Consider the following 13,114-nt stretch of genomic DNA (forward strand, 5'->3'; position numbering starts at 1 on the left):
GACCTTGGCCACACAAAGTCGGCCAAGCCGAGGCCGTGCTAGACTAGTGCTGACAGAAAATAGTGCCATGTTCATCGGTAGAGACAGATACTGCAGCACAACAACGTGCAAATCCTACAATGACAGGCCCATGTGCGGGCCAAATCCATGGCAAAGACAATGACCGAAACCAACTCACTGATTGATTGTAAACTCGCAAGATTGCTCTTCTGTGCCTGATGGGTTGTTCACGACCATTAACCACAATCAGCCACTCAAAAAGTAACAGTATCATTTCATCTAAGCTTTTCTACCATTAACATTTACAGCCGCAGTTCTTGAGCAGTCAGAAATTCTATATATATGGGAGAAAGAGGAGCACCACAAGCCGATCCAGAAGAGTCCCTACAAGCTGCCTCTTCGTTCATTCCCTCGGTCGTTTCTAGCTGAAACTCGGCCCGTGTCATCTCTAACAAAATGTAAAATTTGCCACCAAAAAGTACTCCTTCAATCTCGGGCTCGGGACCATCAGCAGCAGATATGGATGATTAGCAACACCAAAAAGGGGTCAGGTGCCACCGGTTCCCTCATCGCTATCTCATGTTGCAGCACCGTGGTCTCCCAGCCTGCAGCTTGTCCCACAAACACAGCATCTGCCTGGGTGATTGGTAATGCGCGGTGTAGTAGTCGTCTATGCATCCAAATTGACAGAACTTGACGCTGTGCACGTATTCGACGGGTCTGGTGTTGTTGAAACGGCCCACCCACATTCCCATGCTCACGTCTTCCATTTTGAAGAGCTGCACAGCAAGCAAAATGTGAATTAGTCATCTGATTTTTATTACCAGAAACGAACTAGTGGTCTGTCCATGTTTTTATGTCCAGATTCTCTTCTTTCCAACCCGGTTCAAGTTATCTTGTGCTTGGAAATCTGCAGAGTTTTTTAATATGGTTTTACGGCTGCTCCACTGGGAGCACAAACATAATCTGGTGAAATTCTGGTTCATTCTGGTGATATGCAAATTGTTGACTAATTTCTGTAGTATGCGGGCCAGGAGCATTTGGATCTTACCCTTAATTTATGATCTGTAAATTCTGAAACAATGGAATCTGCGATATCAGCAGATATAACATATCCAGGACCATTTGCATATGTTGGATAATCCTCTTCTGGCCACTCCTGTCAAGTACAATAGAAAAGCAGAGATAAGAAATATGTGCATTTAATGCGGACACCATATGCTGCTTTTGGTTAAAGGGGTAACTTGATTGGAACTTAAAGTGGAAAAGCATAATAGACGTGTCTAGTATTCAGATAGTACTACCTGTTGAAATTCAGAGTAATTACCTACTGGAAAATATGAAATTATGACAGGAAGTCTGAGGCAGCACACAATAACTTTGAGAGTAAAGTTGTGCATTCTTCCTACAGATTTATTCAGGCTCTAGCAAGCAACAAAGCAAACTGTCCTACTGGCAGGAACTAATGACTGCATCTTTTATAGCAACTTTGGCTCATACATAAATTACAGCGAGGGACAAGTACGAGAACTCATCTATTTTAAATAAGAACAGAAAGTTAAATAACTTCTGGACTGTTTGCTACAGCAATGTAGTGAAGCACTAACTTAATAAACCAATGAAAGAAAAAAAGGACAATCACAACTCTTCAAGTTTACCTCGTAAGTAACAGCCCATTTCCCAATGCGCAATGGATTGTGGCGATAATTCATGTTCCCTATATAAAAACTTCTACCGGTCGGTATTTTCTTAACTTCAGCCATTACTGCATTAAGTCTAACAAAAGTATCATCATCACACTTCATTATATATTTTGCAGAGACGGCGCGGACCTGAGAGAGAAAGGGTTCATTGGTGGCAAATAGTCAATACAGCGACTTAATTAGCAGATTTGAAAATGGGTACTAGCTCTTACACATACCCCATATTCGCATATCGCAACCGTCTTCAGAACAACCAAATCATAGCTGTCCATGAATGGCACAATGACAATGTCCCCAAAATATTCTGCTTCCTTTTTCAACTCTAGATTCACTTCCTTTCTGGCATGCTGCAGAAAAGATAATTCAAAAGCTCAAGCCCATAGATAGTGGAGTACACAGCTAGGAATTACTAACCATAGATTGAGTCTAACAAAAATTACCAGCGCAACAAAAAATCGAGCGACGACATTAGAAGTCTTCTGGGCAGCAGACATCCATGTCTTGCGAGCAGCCATACGCTCTGCAAAATGGTTGCCAGCTGACAGGATGCCGATGAATATCTCGGCTGGTTCTTCTTGTAGGGGAGGGGCCTGCCAAGCTGGAAACATCTCGAGGTGTTTCTGCGGTGCAAAGCTAGGATGTGTAGTGGGCAAAGTCCCCGCAAACACTGATTGCACATCAAGGTCCCCATTCAATGATAGGCCAGTAGCATCCTCAAGCCCAAACCCCTGCAAACACCACCAGAGACAAAAGTTAGCCACAGTGCCCCACCATTTTAACATCTAATTATGCTTCTCGTATCTTGATGAGCAGAGAGTTGGCACTTACGATGCGGTACGGGAATGACGTCACATGCCGGCCATCAACATTCACATGATATCCCTCCAATCCAGCGGTGAGAGTAAGAACGAAGAGGCGGTCCTCCACAAATGGGTATGGCCAAGAACTAGAAACCTTCTTGGTGCGGCCAATGAGGTGATTCAACCACCATGTCGTCTTAGACTCGTTGGACTGATCTTCGTCCTGAATCCACTTCTCACACTTGACCATCCCATCCACTGAACAACAATTCAATCAATTCTATCGTCGTACAGCCAAAATACTCAATAACAGAGTAGCTAAACAGCAGCAGCAGCAGCAGCAGTAGTAGTAGTATTTGATCAGGCAACAACAAACCAAGAGAAACAGGGTGTGGCATACCAGTCTCCTCGTCGGCACGGGACATCCATCCCTCGCATCGGAGCGAGGTGCCCCACTGCATGCGGTAGCAGGTGTTCTGCTCGATGACGGGCTTGCCGCTCCAGTCGCCGCGGAGGCGGGGGTTGAAGTGGAGGATCCTGGGCGGGTCCTCGCCGTCCACCGTCTTAAGCCCCTGCAGCTCCATCATGAACTGGGAGACCATGAGGGGCTCCTCCCCCTCCCTGAGCTGCGCGATCTTGGGGTCCCGCTCGGGGTGCGCGGCGTAGGGCGTGGCGGCGACGGTGATGTATGACCCGAGCGTGAGCCCGCACGGCAGCTCCACGGTCCGCCCCCGGGCGCGGAAGTCGTCGCCGGCGAGCACGATGGAGTGCGGGCACTTGGCCCTATCCTCGTCGTCCAGCGGGTCCGGCAGGGAGGCGCCCCCGAGGGCGTAGAGGTCGGCGAAGACGCGGGCCCCGGCGGCGGCGGCCTCGGCGGCGGCCTTGCGCAGCGAGCCGCCGGCGCGGGAGGAGTTGAGGCGGGCGAGGTCGAGGCCGGAGACGATCCCCGACGGCGCCGCCTCGAGGGCCTCCCGGTGCGCGCGCACGGAGGGGCGCGCCGGCGCGGCCCGCCCGCCCGCGTCGCCGTCGACGTGCAGGTGGCGCGCCCCCGCCCCCGCGGCGCCGGGCAGGGGCAGGGAGGGCGGCGAGGCGAGGAGCACCTGGAAGAGCGCGTAGGCGAGGATGAAGAAGGCCGCGAAGCCCTGGACGGCGCGGCGGCGGGAGGGCGCCGACGCGGCGGCCGCCATCCCCCTCCGCATTGCAAGCCCTAACCCTAGCTGGGAGGAGGCGAGAGGGGGGCGGCCGGAGCCGCGGGTGCGGGTCGGGAGGGGGGCGAGCCGGGCGGAGCAGAGGCGGCCCACGGACGGAGGGATGGATGGAAAGGGAACGGGAAAGCCGAGGCCGCGGGACGGGCGTGGTACGTAGTACGTGTCTGCCCGCTGCGCTGTTGTGAAGAGACAAGAGATGATCGACGGTTTCCGCCTCGTTCAAACCGATGCGGGTCGCATTATTCTAGCGCTATTTTTATTGTGATTGCGAAAAGCAGCGCGCCTAATTTACTCCGTACCAGCGCGCACACAGTGGGTTCGGCGGGGGAGGAGGGTGGCGTCGCCTGGGCTGGGCGCACGGTGGATCGGCCTGCTGCCGTGCCGTGTACGTGGGGGCAGCGGGGGGCAGCGCTGTGCGTGGAGCCGTGGACTGAGCGCGTGGACGGCGTACGCGTGGGGTAAAGCGGCGCGCGCCGGCGCTGGGGTGGGGGTGGGGTTGGGGCGGGCGAAGCATCCCGTGCGGTGGGGGCGCGCGCTGGGTTGACCGGCGCTCACCTGGGTCGGGCGTTGAACATTCGCACGAGTAATAATAAATCCAAACGGAATGATTCCATGGAGCGATACGGTCCCGTAAGGTTCACTCTGGGGCGTGCACGGGCGGCCGCTTCTATGTGCGTCTTTGTTTGTTCGTTCGATTTTTTGAGAAACCTAACGAGAGAACGTTCCCAGATTGGTCTTGACGGGCGAACGACACGCCATGGCATGAATGTGGTCCTAGGAGGAGGAGAGTCTTGGGAAGATGGCGCCGTCGAGACTGCCTACGGGCGGAAGAGGCGTTACTGGAGGAAGGGAATGAGTCGTCGATGATGGGGGTGGTGGAACACCGCCGATAGAGCGAGGGATGAACCGTAGGGGCGGCAATGGAGTTGGATCATGGAAGATGCACGGGAAGAGGGACATTGGAGTTGCGATTTAGTCTTGCCATTTGTCGGTTTAATTCAACCTCTACAGCGGGGAGATGACATCTCCTTTTTCAAGATACCGAGGAAACTCTTTGCCGCTCGTGTAAAGAACTCTCATCAAAGAAAAATTGTGAATTAGAGTACACATGTTCATCATAATAATTCTTATGGCTGCTCTTTTCTGGCAGGCACGCCTTTCGTTCTAGTAGTTGCTGAAGGAAATATGCCCTAGAGGCAATAATAAAATTGTTATTTATATTTCCTTATATCATGATAAATGTTTATTATTCATGCTGGAATTGTATTAACCAGAAGCTTAGTACATATGTGAATACATAGACAAAGGGAGTGTCACTAGTATGCCTCTACTTGACTAGCTCGTTAATCAAAGATGATTAAATTTCCTAACCATAGACATGAGTTGTCATTTGATAAACGGAATCACATCATTAGATAATGATGTGATTGGCATGACCCATCCGTTAGCTTAGCACTTTGATCGTTTAGTTTATTGCTATTGCTTTCTTCATAACTTATAGATGTTTCTATGACTATGAGATTATGCAACTCCCGAATACCGGAGGAACACTTAGTGTGCTATCAGACGTCACAACGTAATCAGGTGATTATAAAGATGCTCTACAGGTGTCTCCGATGGTGTTTGTTGAGTTAGCATAGATCGAGATTAGGATTTGTCACTCCGATTGTCGGAGAGGTATCTCTGGGCCCTCTCGGTAATACACATCACTATAAAGCCTTGCAAGCAATATGACTAATGAGTTAGTTGCGGGGTGTTGCATTACGGAATGAGTAAAGAGACTTGCCGATGACGATATTGAACTAGGTATGATGATACCGACGATCGAATCTCGGGCAAGTAACATACCGATCACAAAGGGAACAACGTATGTTGTTATGCGGTTTGATCGATAAAGATCTTCGTAGAATATGTAATAACCAATATGAGCATCCAGGTTCTGCTATTGGTTGTTGACCGGAGATGAGTCTCGGTCATGTCTACATAGTTCTCGAACCCGTAGGGTCCGCACGCTTAACGTTCGATGACGATATGTATTGTGAGTTATGTGATTTGATGTACCGAAGGTAGTTCGGAGTCCCGGATGTGAGCACGGACATGACGGGGAGTCTCTAAATGGTCGAGACATAAAGATTGATACATTGGAAGGTTATGTTTGGACACCGGAAAGGTTTCAGATAAGTTCGGGCATTTTTCGGAGTACCGAGGGGTTACCGGAACCCCCCAGGGGGTTAATGGGCCTTCATGGGCTTTGGTGGAAGAGAGGAGGAGGCGGCCAAGTGGAGGGGCGCGCCCCCCAAGCCCAATCCGAATTGGGAGGGGGGCCGGCCCCCCTTTCCTTCTCTCCCTCTTCCCTTTCCTTCCCCTCCTAGTTAGACTAGGAAAGGGGGGAACCTACTCCTAGTAGGAGTAGGATTCCCCCCCCCCCTTGGGGCACACCCCATGAGGCCGGCCTGCCCCCTCCTCCACTCCTTTATATACGGGGGAGGGGGCACCCCATAGACACACAAATTGATTTCTTAGCCGTGTGCGATGCCCCCTCCACAGATTTCCACCTCGGTCATATTGTCGTAGTGCTTAGGCGAAGCCCTGCGTCGGTAACTTCATCATCACCGTCACCACGCCGTCGTGCTGACGAAACTCTCCCTCGGCCTCAGCTGGATCTAGAGTTCGAGGGACGTCACCAAGCTGAACGTGTGCAGATCACGGAGGTGCCATGCGTTCGGTACTTGATCGGTTGGATCGCGAAGACGTTCGACTACATCAACAGTGTTACTTAATGCTTCCTCTTTCGGTCTACGAGGGTACGTGGACACACTCTCCCCTCTTGTTGCTATGCTTCTCCTAGATAGATCTTTCGTGATCGTAGGAATATTTTTGAAATACTACGTTCCCCAACAGTGGCATCCGAGTCAGGTCTATGCGTAGATGTTATATGCATGAGTAGAACACAAAGGAGTTGTGGGCGTGGGTATATACATACTACTTGCCGTCACTAGTTGTTTCTTGATTTGGCGGTATTGTTGGATGAAGCGGCCCGGACCGACAATACATGACTGCGTTCATGAGACTGGTTCTACCGACATGCTTTGCACACAGGTGGCTGGCGGGTGTCTGTTTCTCCAACTTCAGTTGAATCGGATTCAATGAACAAGGTTCTTTCTGAAGATCAAAAAGCAATCACTATACCATGTTGTGGTTTTTATGCCGTAGGTAAGAACGGTTCTTGCTAAACCCATAGCAGCCACGTAAAACTTGCAACAACAAAGTAGAGGACGTCTAACTTGTTTTTGCAGGGCATGCTGTGATGTGATATGGTCAAGACTTGATGATATATAATTTGTTGTATGAGATGATCATGTTTTGTAACAATTATCGGCAACTGGCAGGAGCCATATGGTTGTCGCTTTATTGTATGAAATGCAATCACCATGTAATTTCTTTACTTTATCACTAAGCGGTAGCGGTAGTCGTAGAAGCAATAGTTGGCGAGACGACAACGATGCTTCGATGGGGATTGAAAGTGCTAGTGATCGACTAGAGGGGGTTGAATAGGCGATTTTTATGAAAGTCTTCAAAACATGGAAGTTTCGAAGACAACCGATAGAAATAAACCTATTACCATGCAGCGGAAGGTAGACTACACTAGACAAACCATAGTCAAGTATTCAATAAAGTGAAAGCGCAATGACAAATAGAAGCTAGGCAGTAAGGATCAGGTAGGAAGATATTGTGAAGCCAATCAGAACAAGCAGTCACTCAGTGAAGACAGAAGATAATGCAATCATACAATGACTTCACAAGGACCAACAGTAAATAAAGGGAAGAAAGGATGAAACCAGTGACTCTTCGAAGACAATGATTTGTTGGACCAGTTCCAGTTGCTGTGACAACTGTACGTTTGGTTAGGGAGGCTGAGATTCAACTCAGAAGACCTCGTCTTCACCTTATTCCCCTTGAGCTAAGGACACCCAGTCCTCGCCCAATCACTCCGGTAAGTCTTCAAGATAGACTTCCAAAGCTTCACAGACTTCGTTCACCGGCGATCCACAATGACTCTTGGATGCTCAGAACGCGACGCCTAACCGGCTGGAGGATTCACAGTCCTCAAGTGTAATAAGTCTTCAGATCACCCAGACAGGAAAACTTAAGTGATGCCTAACACTCTTTGGCTCTGGGTGGTTAGGGCTTTATCTTCGCAAGGAATTCTCTCTCAAAGGCTTCGAAGTGGGTTGCTCTCAAACGACAAAAGCCGTGCTTTAACTTTGAGCAGCCAACCATTTATGGTTGTAGGGGGTGGGCTATTTATAGCCACTAGGCAACCTGACCTGATTTGTCCGAAATGACCCTGGGTCACTAAGGAACTGACACATGTTCCAACGGTCAGATTTCAAACACACACGGCAACTTTACTTGGGCTACAAGCAAAGCTGACTTATCCAACTCTGGACAAGATTTGCTCTCATAGTCTTCACTTGAAGACACAGGATTTTGGTTAAGCATCACTTTAGTCATTCTGACTGGTTCTCTTGGACCCCACTTAACAGTACGGTGGTTCCTATGACTCAACAAAGAAAAACACAGAACAACGAAACTGCTAAGTCTTCGCGCTCCATAGTCTTCACGCGATGTCTTCTCTCGTCATAGTCTTCAATGTGAATGTCTTCACATACCACCTTTGACTTCAATGTCTTCATACATTTTTAGGGGTCATCTCTGGTAGGAAAACCGAATCAATGAGGGACTTCTACCTGTGTTATCTTGCAATTCTCACAAACACATTAGTCCCTCAACTAGGTTTGTCGTCAATACTCCAAAACCAACTAGGGGTGGCACTAGATGCACTTACAATCTCCCCCTTTTTGGTGATTGATGACAAACTAGTTGAAGTTTTCAACGGGGAATATAATGTGTGAAATTGTAAAGGATAGGGAATTGTCTTCATAAGTTGCAAGGGCTCCCCCTGAAGATGTGCATATAAGTAATTTGCTTTTGGAATGCAAATGCACATGGCAGGTTGTACTTGTGGAGATCCTCTTCAACTTATGATGACAATTCATCATGCATGAAAAGTATGTGAAGATAATGACATGCATAATGAAAAATGGACGTCTGCAAAATGTTCTAAGTGCGGAATTTATCATCGCACATGCGGAATTTATCATCGTATCATAGAATAGCAAATAAGTAGCAGACGACCATCGAGTTTGAGTGTTACAACTCAAAGAACCAAATGTATCAAAAGGAGAGTTGTAAACACTAGGAAAAACATAAAGCAACCGCCCATATGGACCCGCTTGAAGACTATCAAACTCATATGCTTCTCCCCCTTTTGTCAGTAAGGACCAAAAAGGTTTGAAGACATAGAGCATCTACTCGTTCCCAGGAGGAGTAGGTGAAGCAGCAAGGTCGTTAGTGTTGTTCGGCGGTGCAGATGAACTCGGGGCAGTGTCGATGCGTGCAGAAGTAGGGGGCGGTGAAGTGGCATCGTCTTCATCATTGATCACTCTGGCATTCATAGTTGCCGCGGAGGAAGAGAACTCAGAGTCTTCAAGAGACGGAGTTCGTCGCAGCACAGTCCTTCTTGGAGGTGTGGAGTCAAACTTGAAGCGTTCAGAGAAGCCATCCTCTTGAAGATCATCCTCAGAGCACATAAGCATCAGTCCTTTCCATGTACGCCGACAGGTTTCATGGGCAACAAAGGCATTCTTGGTGGCAAGATTGCGAATCCTATTTACGTCCACCAAGAGGCTTTGCATTTGGCGCTTCAGCCAGTCATGATGCCTATCCTATTTCTGATGAAGGGCAACCAGAAGCTCTCGGTCATTGAGAACATGAGATCGCTTCTTGGGCCGTTGGGCAATGGTGCTTTCAGTGGCTTCAGTGAGGGCACGATGAGGTGCACGTGTAGTACCAGCCAGAGGATAAACACGAGTGACTGCTTCAACTCCTTCAATGTTTTGAGAGAAGCTTTGATGCTCAGCATTCTGAAGACTAAGAGGCTCCTTGGCAGGCTCTGGATAGATGGCTTCAACGGACATATCAACGTCAGGCAGAAAGATCCGATGATTGCGAGCAGAGGGCTGATATGAGACAGCTGAGTGAAGTTTGATCAGCCACATTATCCATGGAGCGTAAAACTTCAAGCCAAAAAGATCAGATCCTGATGCAGCAATTTGGCGGATGAAGAAGTCTTGTGCATTGAAGCATTTGCCGTGAAGAATATAAAAGACCAAAGTCTTCATTGCACCTTCCAGCTTTGCATGTGGAGAATGTCCTTTGATGGGCCAGAGAGTTCGCCTTATAATGTGATAGATAGTGCGTGGCAGATACTTAAGGTCTTCAACAAAGAACTCCTTAGGATATGTAGCATCTAGAGGCAAAGGCTTCATCATGCTAAGCATCTGACTCATGTTTGGTTCAGACTTCTGAAAGATGCTCTCCATAGCTGCACTGTGAAGCTGACAACCAGGTTCATAAAGATCTCCAGGAGTGGGCAGACCAGTGAGCTCAATAATATTAAGGGCTTTGGCTTCGTGATGAACACTGCCGGTCATCCACTCAAGGACCCAAGTCTTCGGATCTCTATTGTAGCCACGAATGTGAAGAGTGGCATAGAATTGGAGCAGCAATTCTTTGTTCCAGTGCTCTCTCGCGGTGACGAACGACAACAATCCAGACTCTTTGAAGCAATCCAGAGCTTCTTCCAAGCAAGGCAGACCAGTTATGGCTTCAGTGTCAAGACGCATATGAGGGAAAATGCGACCTTGATTGTACAGAATGCATCAGCAATAACTTCGCTGCGGATAGCTCCAGAACCGATCAGAAGATATTCTTTCCCTTGAGTAGGGGTTCTTGGCGCTATTGAAGAAGGTGTTGTCTGCTTTGAAGCCGTTGACATTAAAAGATCTGGGTGCCGATGCAGGACCTGGAAACCTGGGCAACCTTGACATTGGCTTCTGTACCTGAGGCATGTGCTCAACGTGATAGTCGAACTGAGGACCAGCAGCAGGTGCAGGAACAGGAGCAGTTGCATCATTTGCTTCATTGACTTCTGGCACATTGGTTGGTGCAGGCTCCACATTTGCTTCAGCCATGACTACGTTATTGGCTTCATTTGTGTTGGTGGTGGCAGCCTCAAGATTCTCAACCTCCACTTGATGAGCTGGAGGGTCGGGCACAGACACGTTCTCCTCGAGAACAGCTTCTTCAGTAATGGGGGGAGTAGGGACACGATCTTCTTCTTGTGTGTCGTCGGCTGATGCAGCCGGAATGTCTTCAACAGCTTTAGCCTCAGACTCGGAGACATTCACAGTAGGAGTGGCATCTTGAAACACTTGACGTGCAACAGATTGGTGAGGCACTTCTCCTTCTGGAACGCTCGAAAGAGAGACTTGAGGCCTTGGTCCTTTGCGAAGCCTGCGTAATGCTGGCGACGCCTTTGAAGATGGAGTTGGCTGGGCCTCAAGGTCATCTTGTTCTTCTTGCCGGGGTGGTGTGACTTGTTGTTGATGGTGATCAGCCCATGATGCATCCTGAGCAATTGGCGTCAGAGGACGACCAATGCTGATGAGTTCGCTGTGCGTAAGCACAGGCGATGATACCAGTTGGTGCTCGATCTGAGGAAGAACTACATCATCTTCAACATTGTCATGGTGACCAATGTCTTCAGCAGCGGTGGGATCAACTGCTGGAATGTCTTCAGCTTCATGAGCCTCTGTGGAAGCAGGCTCATGGACAATCAGTTGGCGCTCTTGATGTTCAGCTGCAGGGCGAACCATGGAGATAGGTTCAACAACTAAGGGCTCTGTGGGAGCAGCCCGATCCTTCTTGGTCTTGCGCTTCTTCTTGGAGGGAGCAGCATCAGAGGCTTCAGGATGTTTCCTCTTTCTCACTTCAGCCTCAGCATTCCTCGTCTTCTTCAGTTCTGAAGCGGTTGACCTGACCTTTGGCTTCGAGCCGGTCATGCTGGCTGGGAAGACAATGGGATGTGCTTCCTGCCTTGGTGCTTCGGGTTCGGCAACAGCTGGCTTCTTCTTATTCTTTGCAGCCATCCTGGGATCGATGCCAGGACGACCAAGAGCCTTGCGCTTCTCAGCCTCATTGTAGGCTTGCACACACTTGTCAGCAAGGCTCTTCATGCGCTCACGAGAACCTCGAGCTTCTTCACGCTTCTTGAGAAAGGCTTCTTTGAGCTCGTGCAACATGATCTTGAAGTTTTTGACCTCTTGCACGCTGAGCTTGGCCATGTGCTTCTTGAACTGAGCTTTCTCAAAGTCGATCTTTTGCTTCATTTCAACGATGCGCTGAGCTAGAGCTAGCTCTGAAGCAATGGCGCCATGGAAGGCGACACTGAGGCCAATTGGAAGTTGCAGATCTTCAAAGCTGAGGTTGGGCGTGTCAAACCACTCATCAATGAAGTTGTGGATGATTGCCACGTCAAAGAGAGGCAAATCATTGAAGATTTCTGCTTCTTCTTTGCTCTTGATCAGTTGCTCAAGAGCGTCATCTGCAAAATCTTCATTGCTGGACAGATCAATGGCGTCGTTGCGCAGAATAGCAGCAGCAGTCAGTTCTTGGCTGGTGTGTTGCAAAGACATCTTTACTCTTGAGGGCTTGGAGATGCGTGACAAATCTTCAGACTGCACACTGTCTTCAGGAGGTGCAGTAGCCAGTGGCTTCGCCCGTGAGATTTTTGGTGCTGAGGCAGGCTTTGAAGCTTTAGGCTGCTTCAGTTTCGTTGGCTTCGGCGGTGCAGGCGCTTCATCAGATTCAGCGTCATCTGCAGGTTCATCCATGGTTGTCCCTTGAACCATGATATGAGTGATAAGACCTTCCAGGTTGTAGAAGGGCCCAACAAGATTGGGTTCAGCTTCGCGGGTGCCATCGGCACGGGGAGCAGAAGGGTCAGGGTTGAAGTCTAGTCCCAATGACTTCTTGTTTTGCTTAGACGAATTCTTGGCAAACTGAAAGTTGCGTTTGAACAGATTGTCGTCACGACACCATAGCAATGACGATGGGTGTGCATCCGTAGGCTGTGGTCCACAGACCATGCAGGGATAGAAGCCTTGTTCAATGACTTCATCTCTGGACCTAGGTTGAAGATTTCTGTATAGGATGTCTCCCCATGGTCATTTGATGGCATTTTTCTCAGCATATTCCTGGGTCACAAACCTGTACTTGAACCATTGTTCTGCCCAATATCTTCGAATCCATTGGATTCGGGTCTTGCGCTAATTGTAATCCTCTTCAGGATCTGTCTTGTAAAGCTCTAAGAGGTCATCAGGAAAATCTTTTGACGTTCCCCCACGACGCTGTCTGCCACCCTTCCTTACTGATTTCTCTGCAGCCATGAACTTCAAACTGAATGGCTTCACTACGTTCAAAGGCTTCAAAGGCTTTC

The 13,114-nt window shown here is 48.9% G+C and overlaps 1 protein-coding gene across 1 annotated transcript; it reads right to left on the minus strand.

Annotated features, from left to right (window-relative positions):
• Window positions 1-160: 160 nt before the first annotated feature.
• Window positions 161-3,934, minus strand: LOC147973330 (hydroxyproline O-galactosyltransferase GALT6-like). The gene is made up of 7 exons (XM_087522027.1): window positions 2,904-3,934; window positions 2,532-2,761; window positions 2,144-2,431; window positions 1,922-2,050; window positions 1,659-1,832; window positions 1,052-1,159; window positions 161-779 (listed from the first exon to the last, which is right to left on the minus strand). Exons 1-7 carry the CDS (start codon window positions 3,700-3,702, stop codon window positions 573-575), a joined length of 1,935 nt encoding a protein of 644 aa, XP_087378153.1. The 5' UTR covers window positions 3,703-3,934; the 3' UTR covers window positions 161-572.
• Between the last annotated feature and the right edge of the window lie 9,180 nt (window positions 3,935-13,114).

This window comes from Triticum urartu, chromosome 5A (genome assembly GCF_056163025.1).
Source record: "Triticum urartu cultivar PI428250 chromosome 5A, HENAU_Tu73, whole genome shotgun sequence".
Lineage (NCBI taxonomy): Eukaryota > Viridiplantae > Streptophyta > Magnoliopsida > Poales > Poaceae > Triticum > Triticum urartu.

What these genes read in the sequence shown, in the direction of transcription:
- LOC147973330 (XM_087522027.1), bottom strand. Translation starts at nt 3,702, where the DNA reads ATGCGGAGGGGGATGGCGGCCGCCGCGTCGGCGCCCTCCCGCCGCCGC. An exon ending in CCGTGCCGACGAGGAGACTG is followed by an intron (nt 2,762 to 2,903) that starts GTATGCCACACC and finishes ATTGTTGTTCAG; the next exon opens with TGGATGGGATGGTCAAGTGT. An exon ending in TTGCGATATGCGAATATGGG is followed by an intron (nt 1,833 to 1,921) that starts GTATGTGTAAGA and finishes TTTCTCTCTCAG; the next exon opens with GTCCGCGCCGTCTCTGCAAA.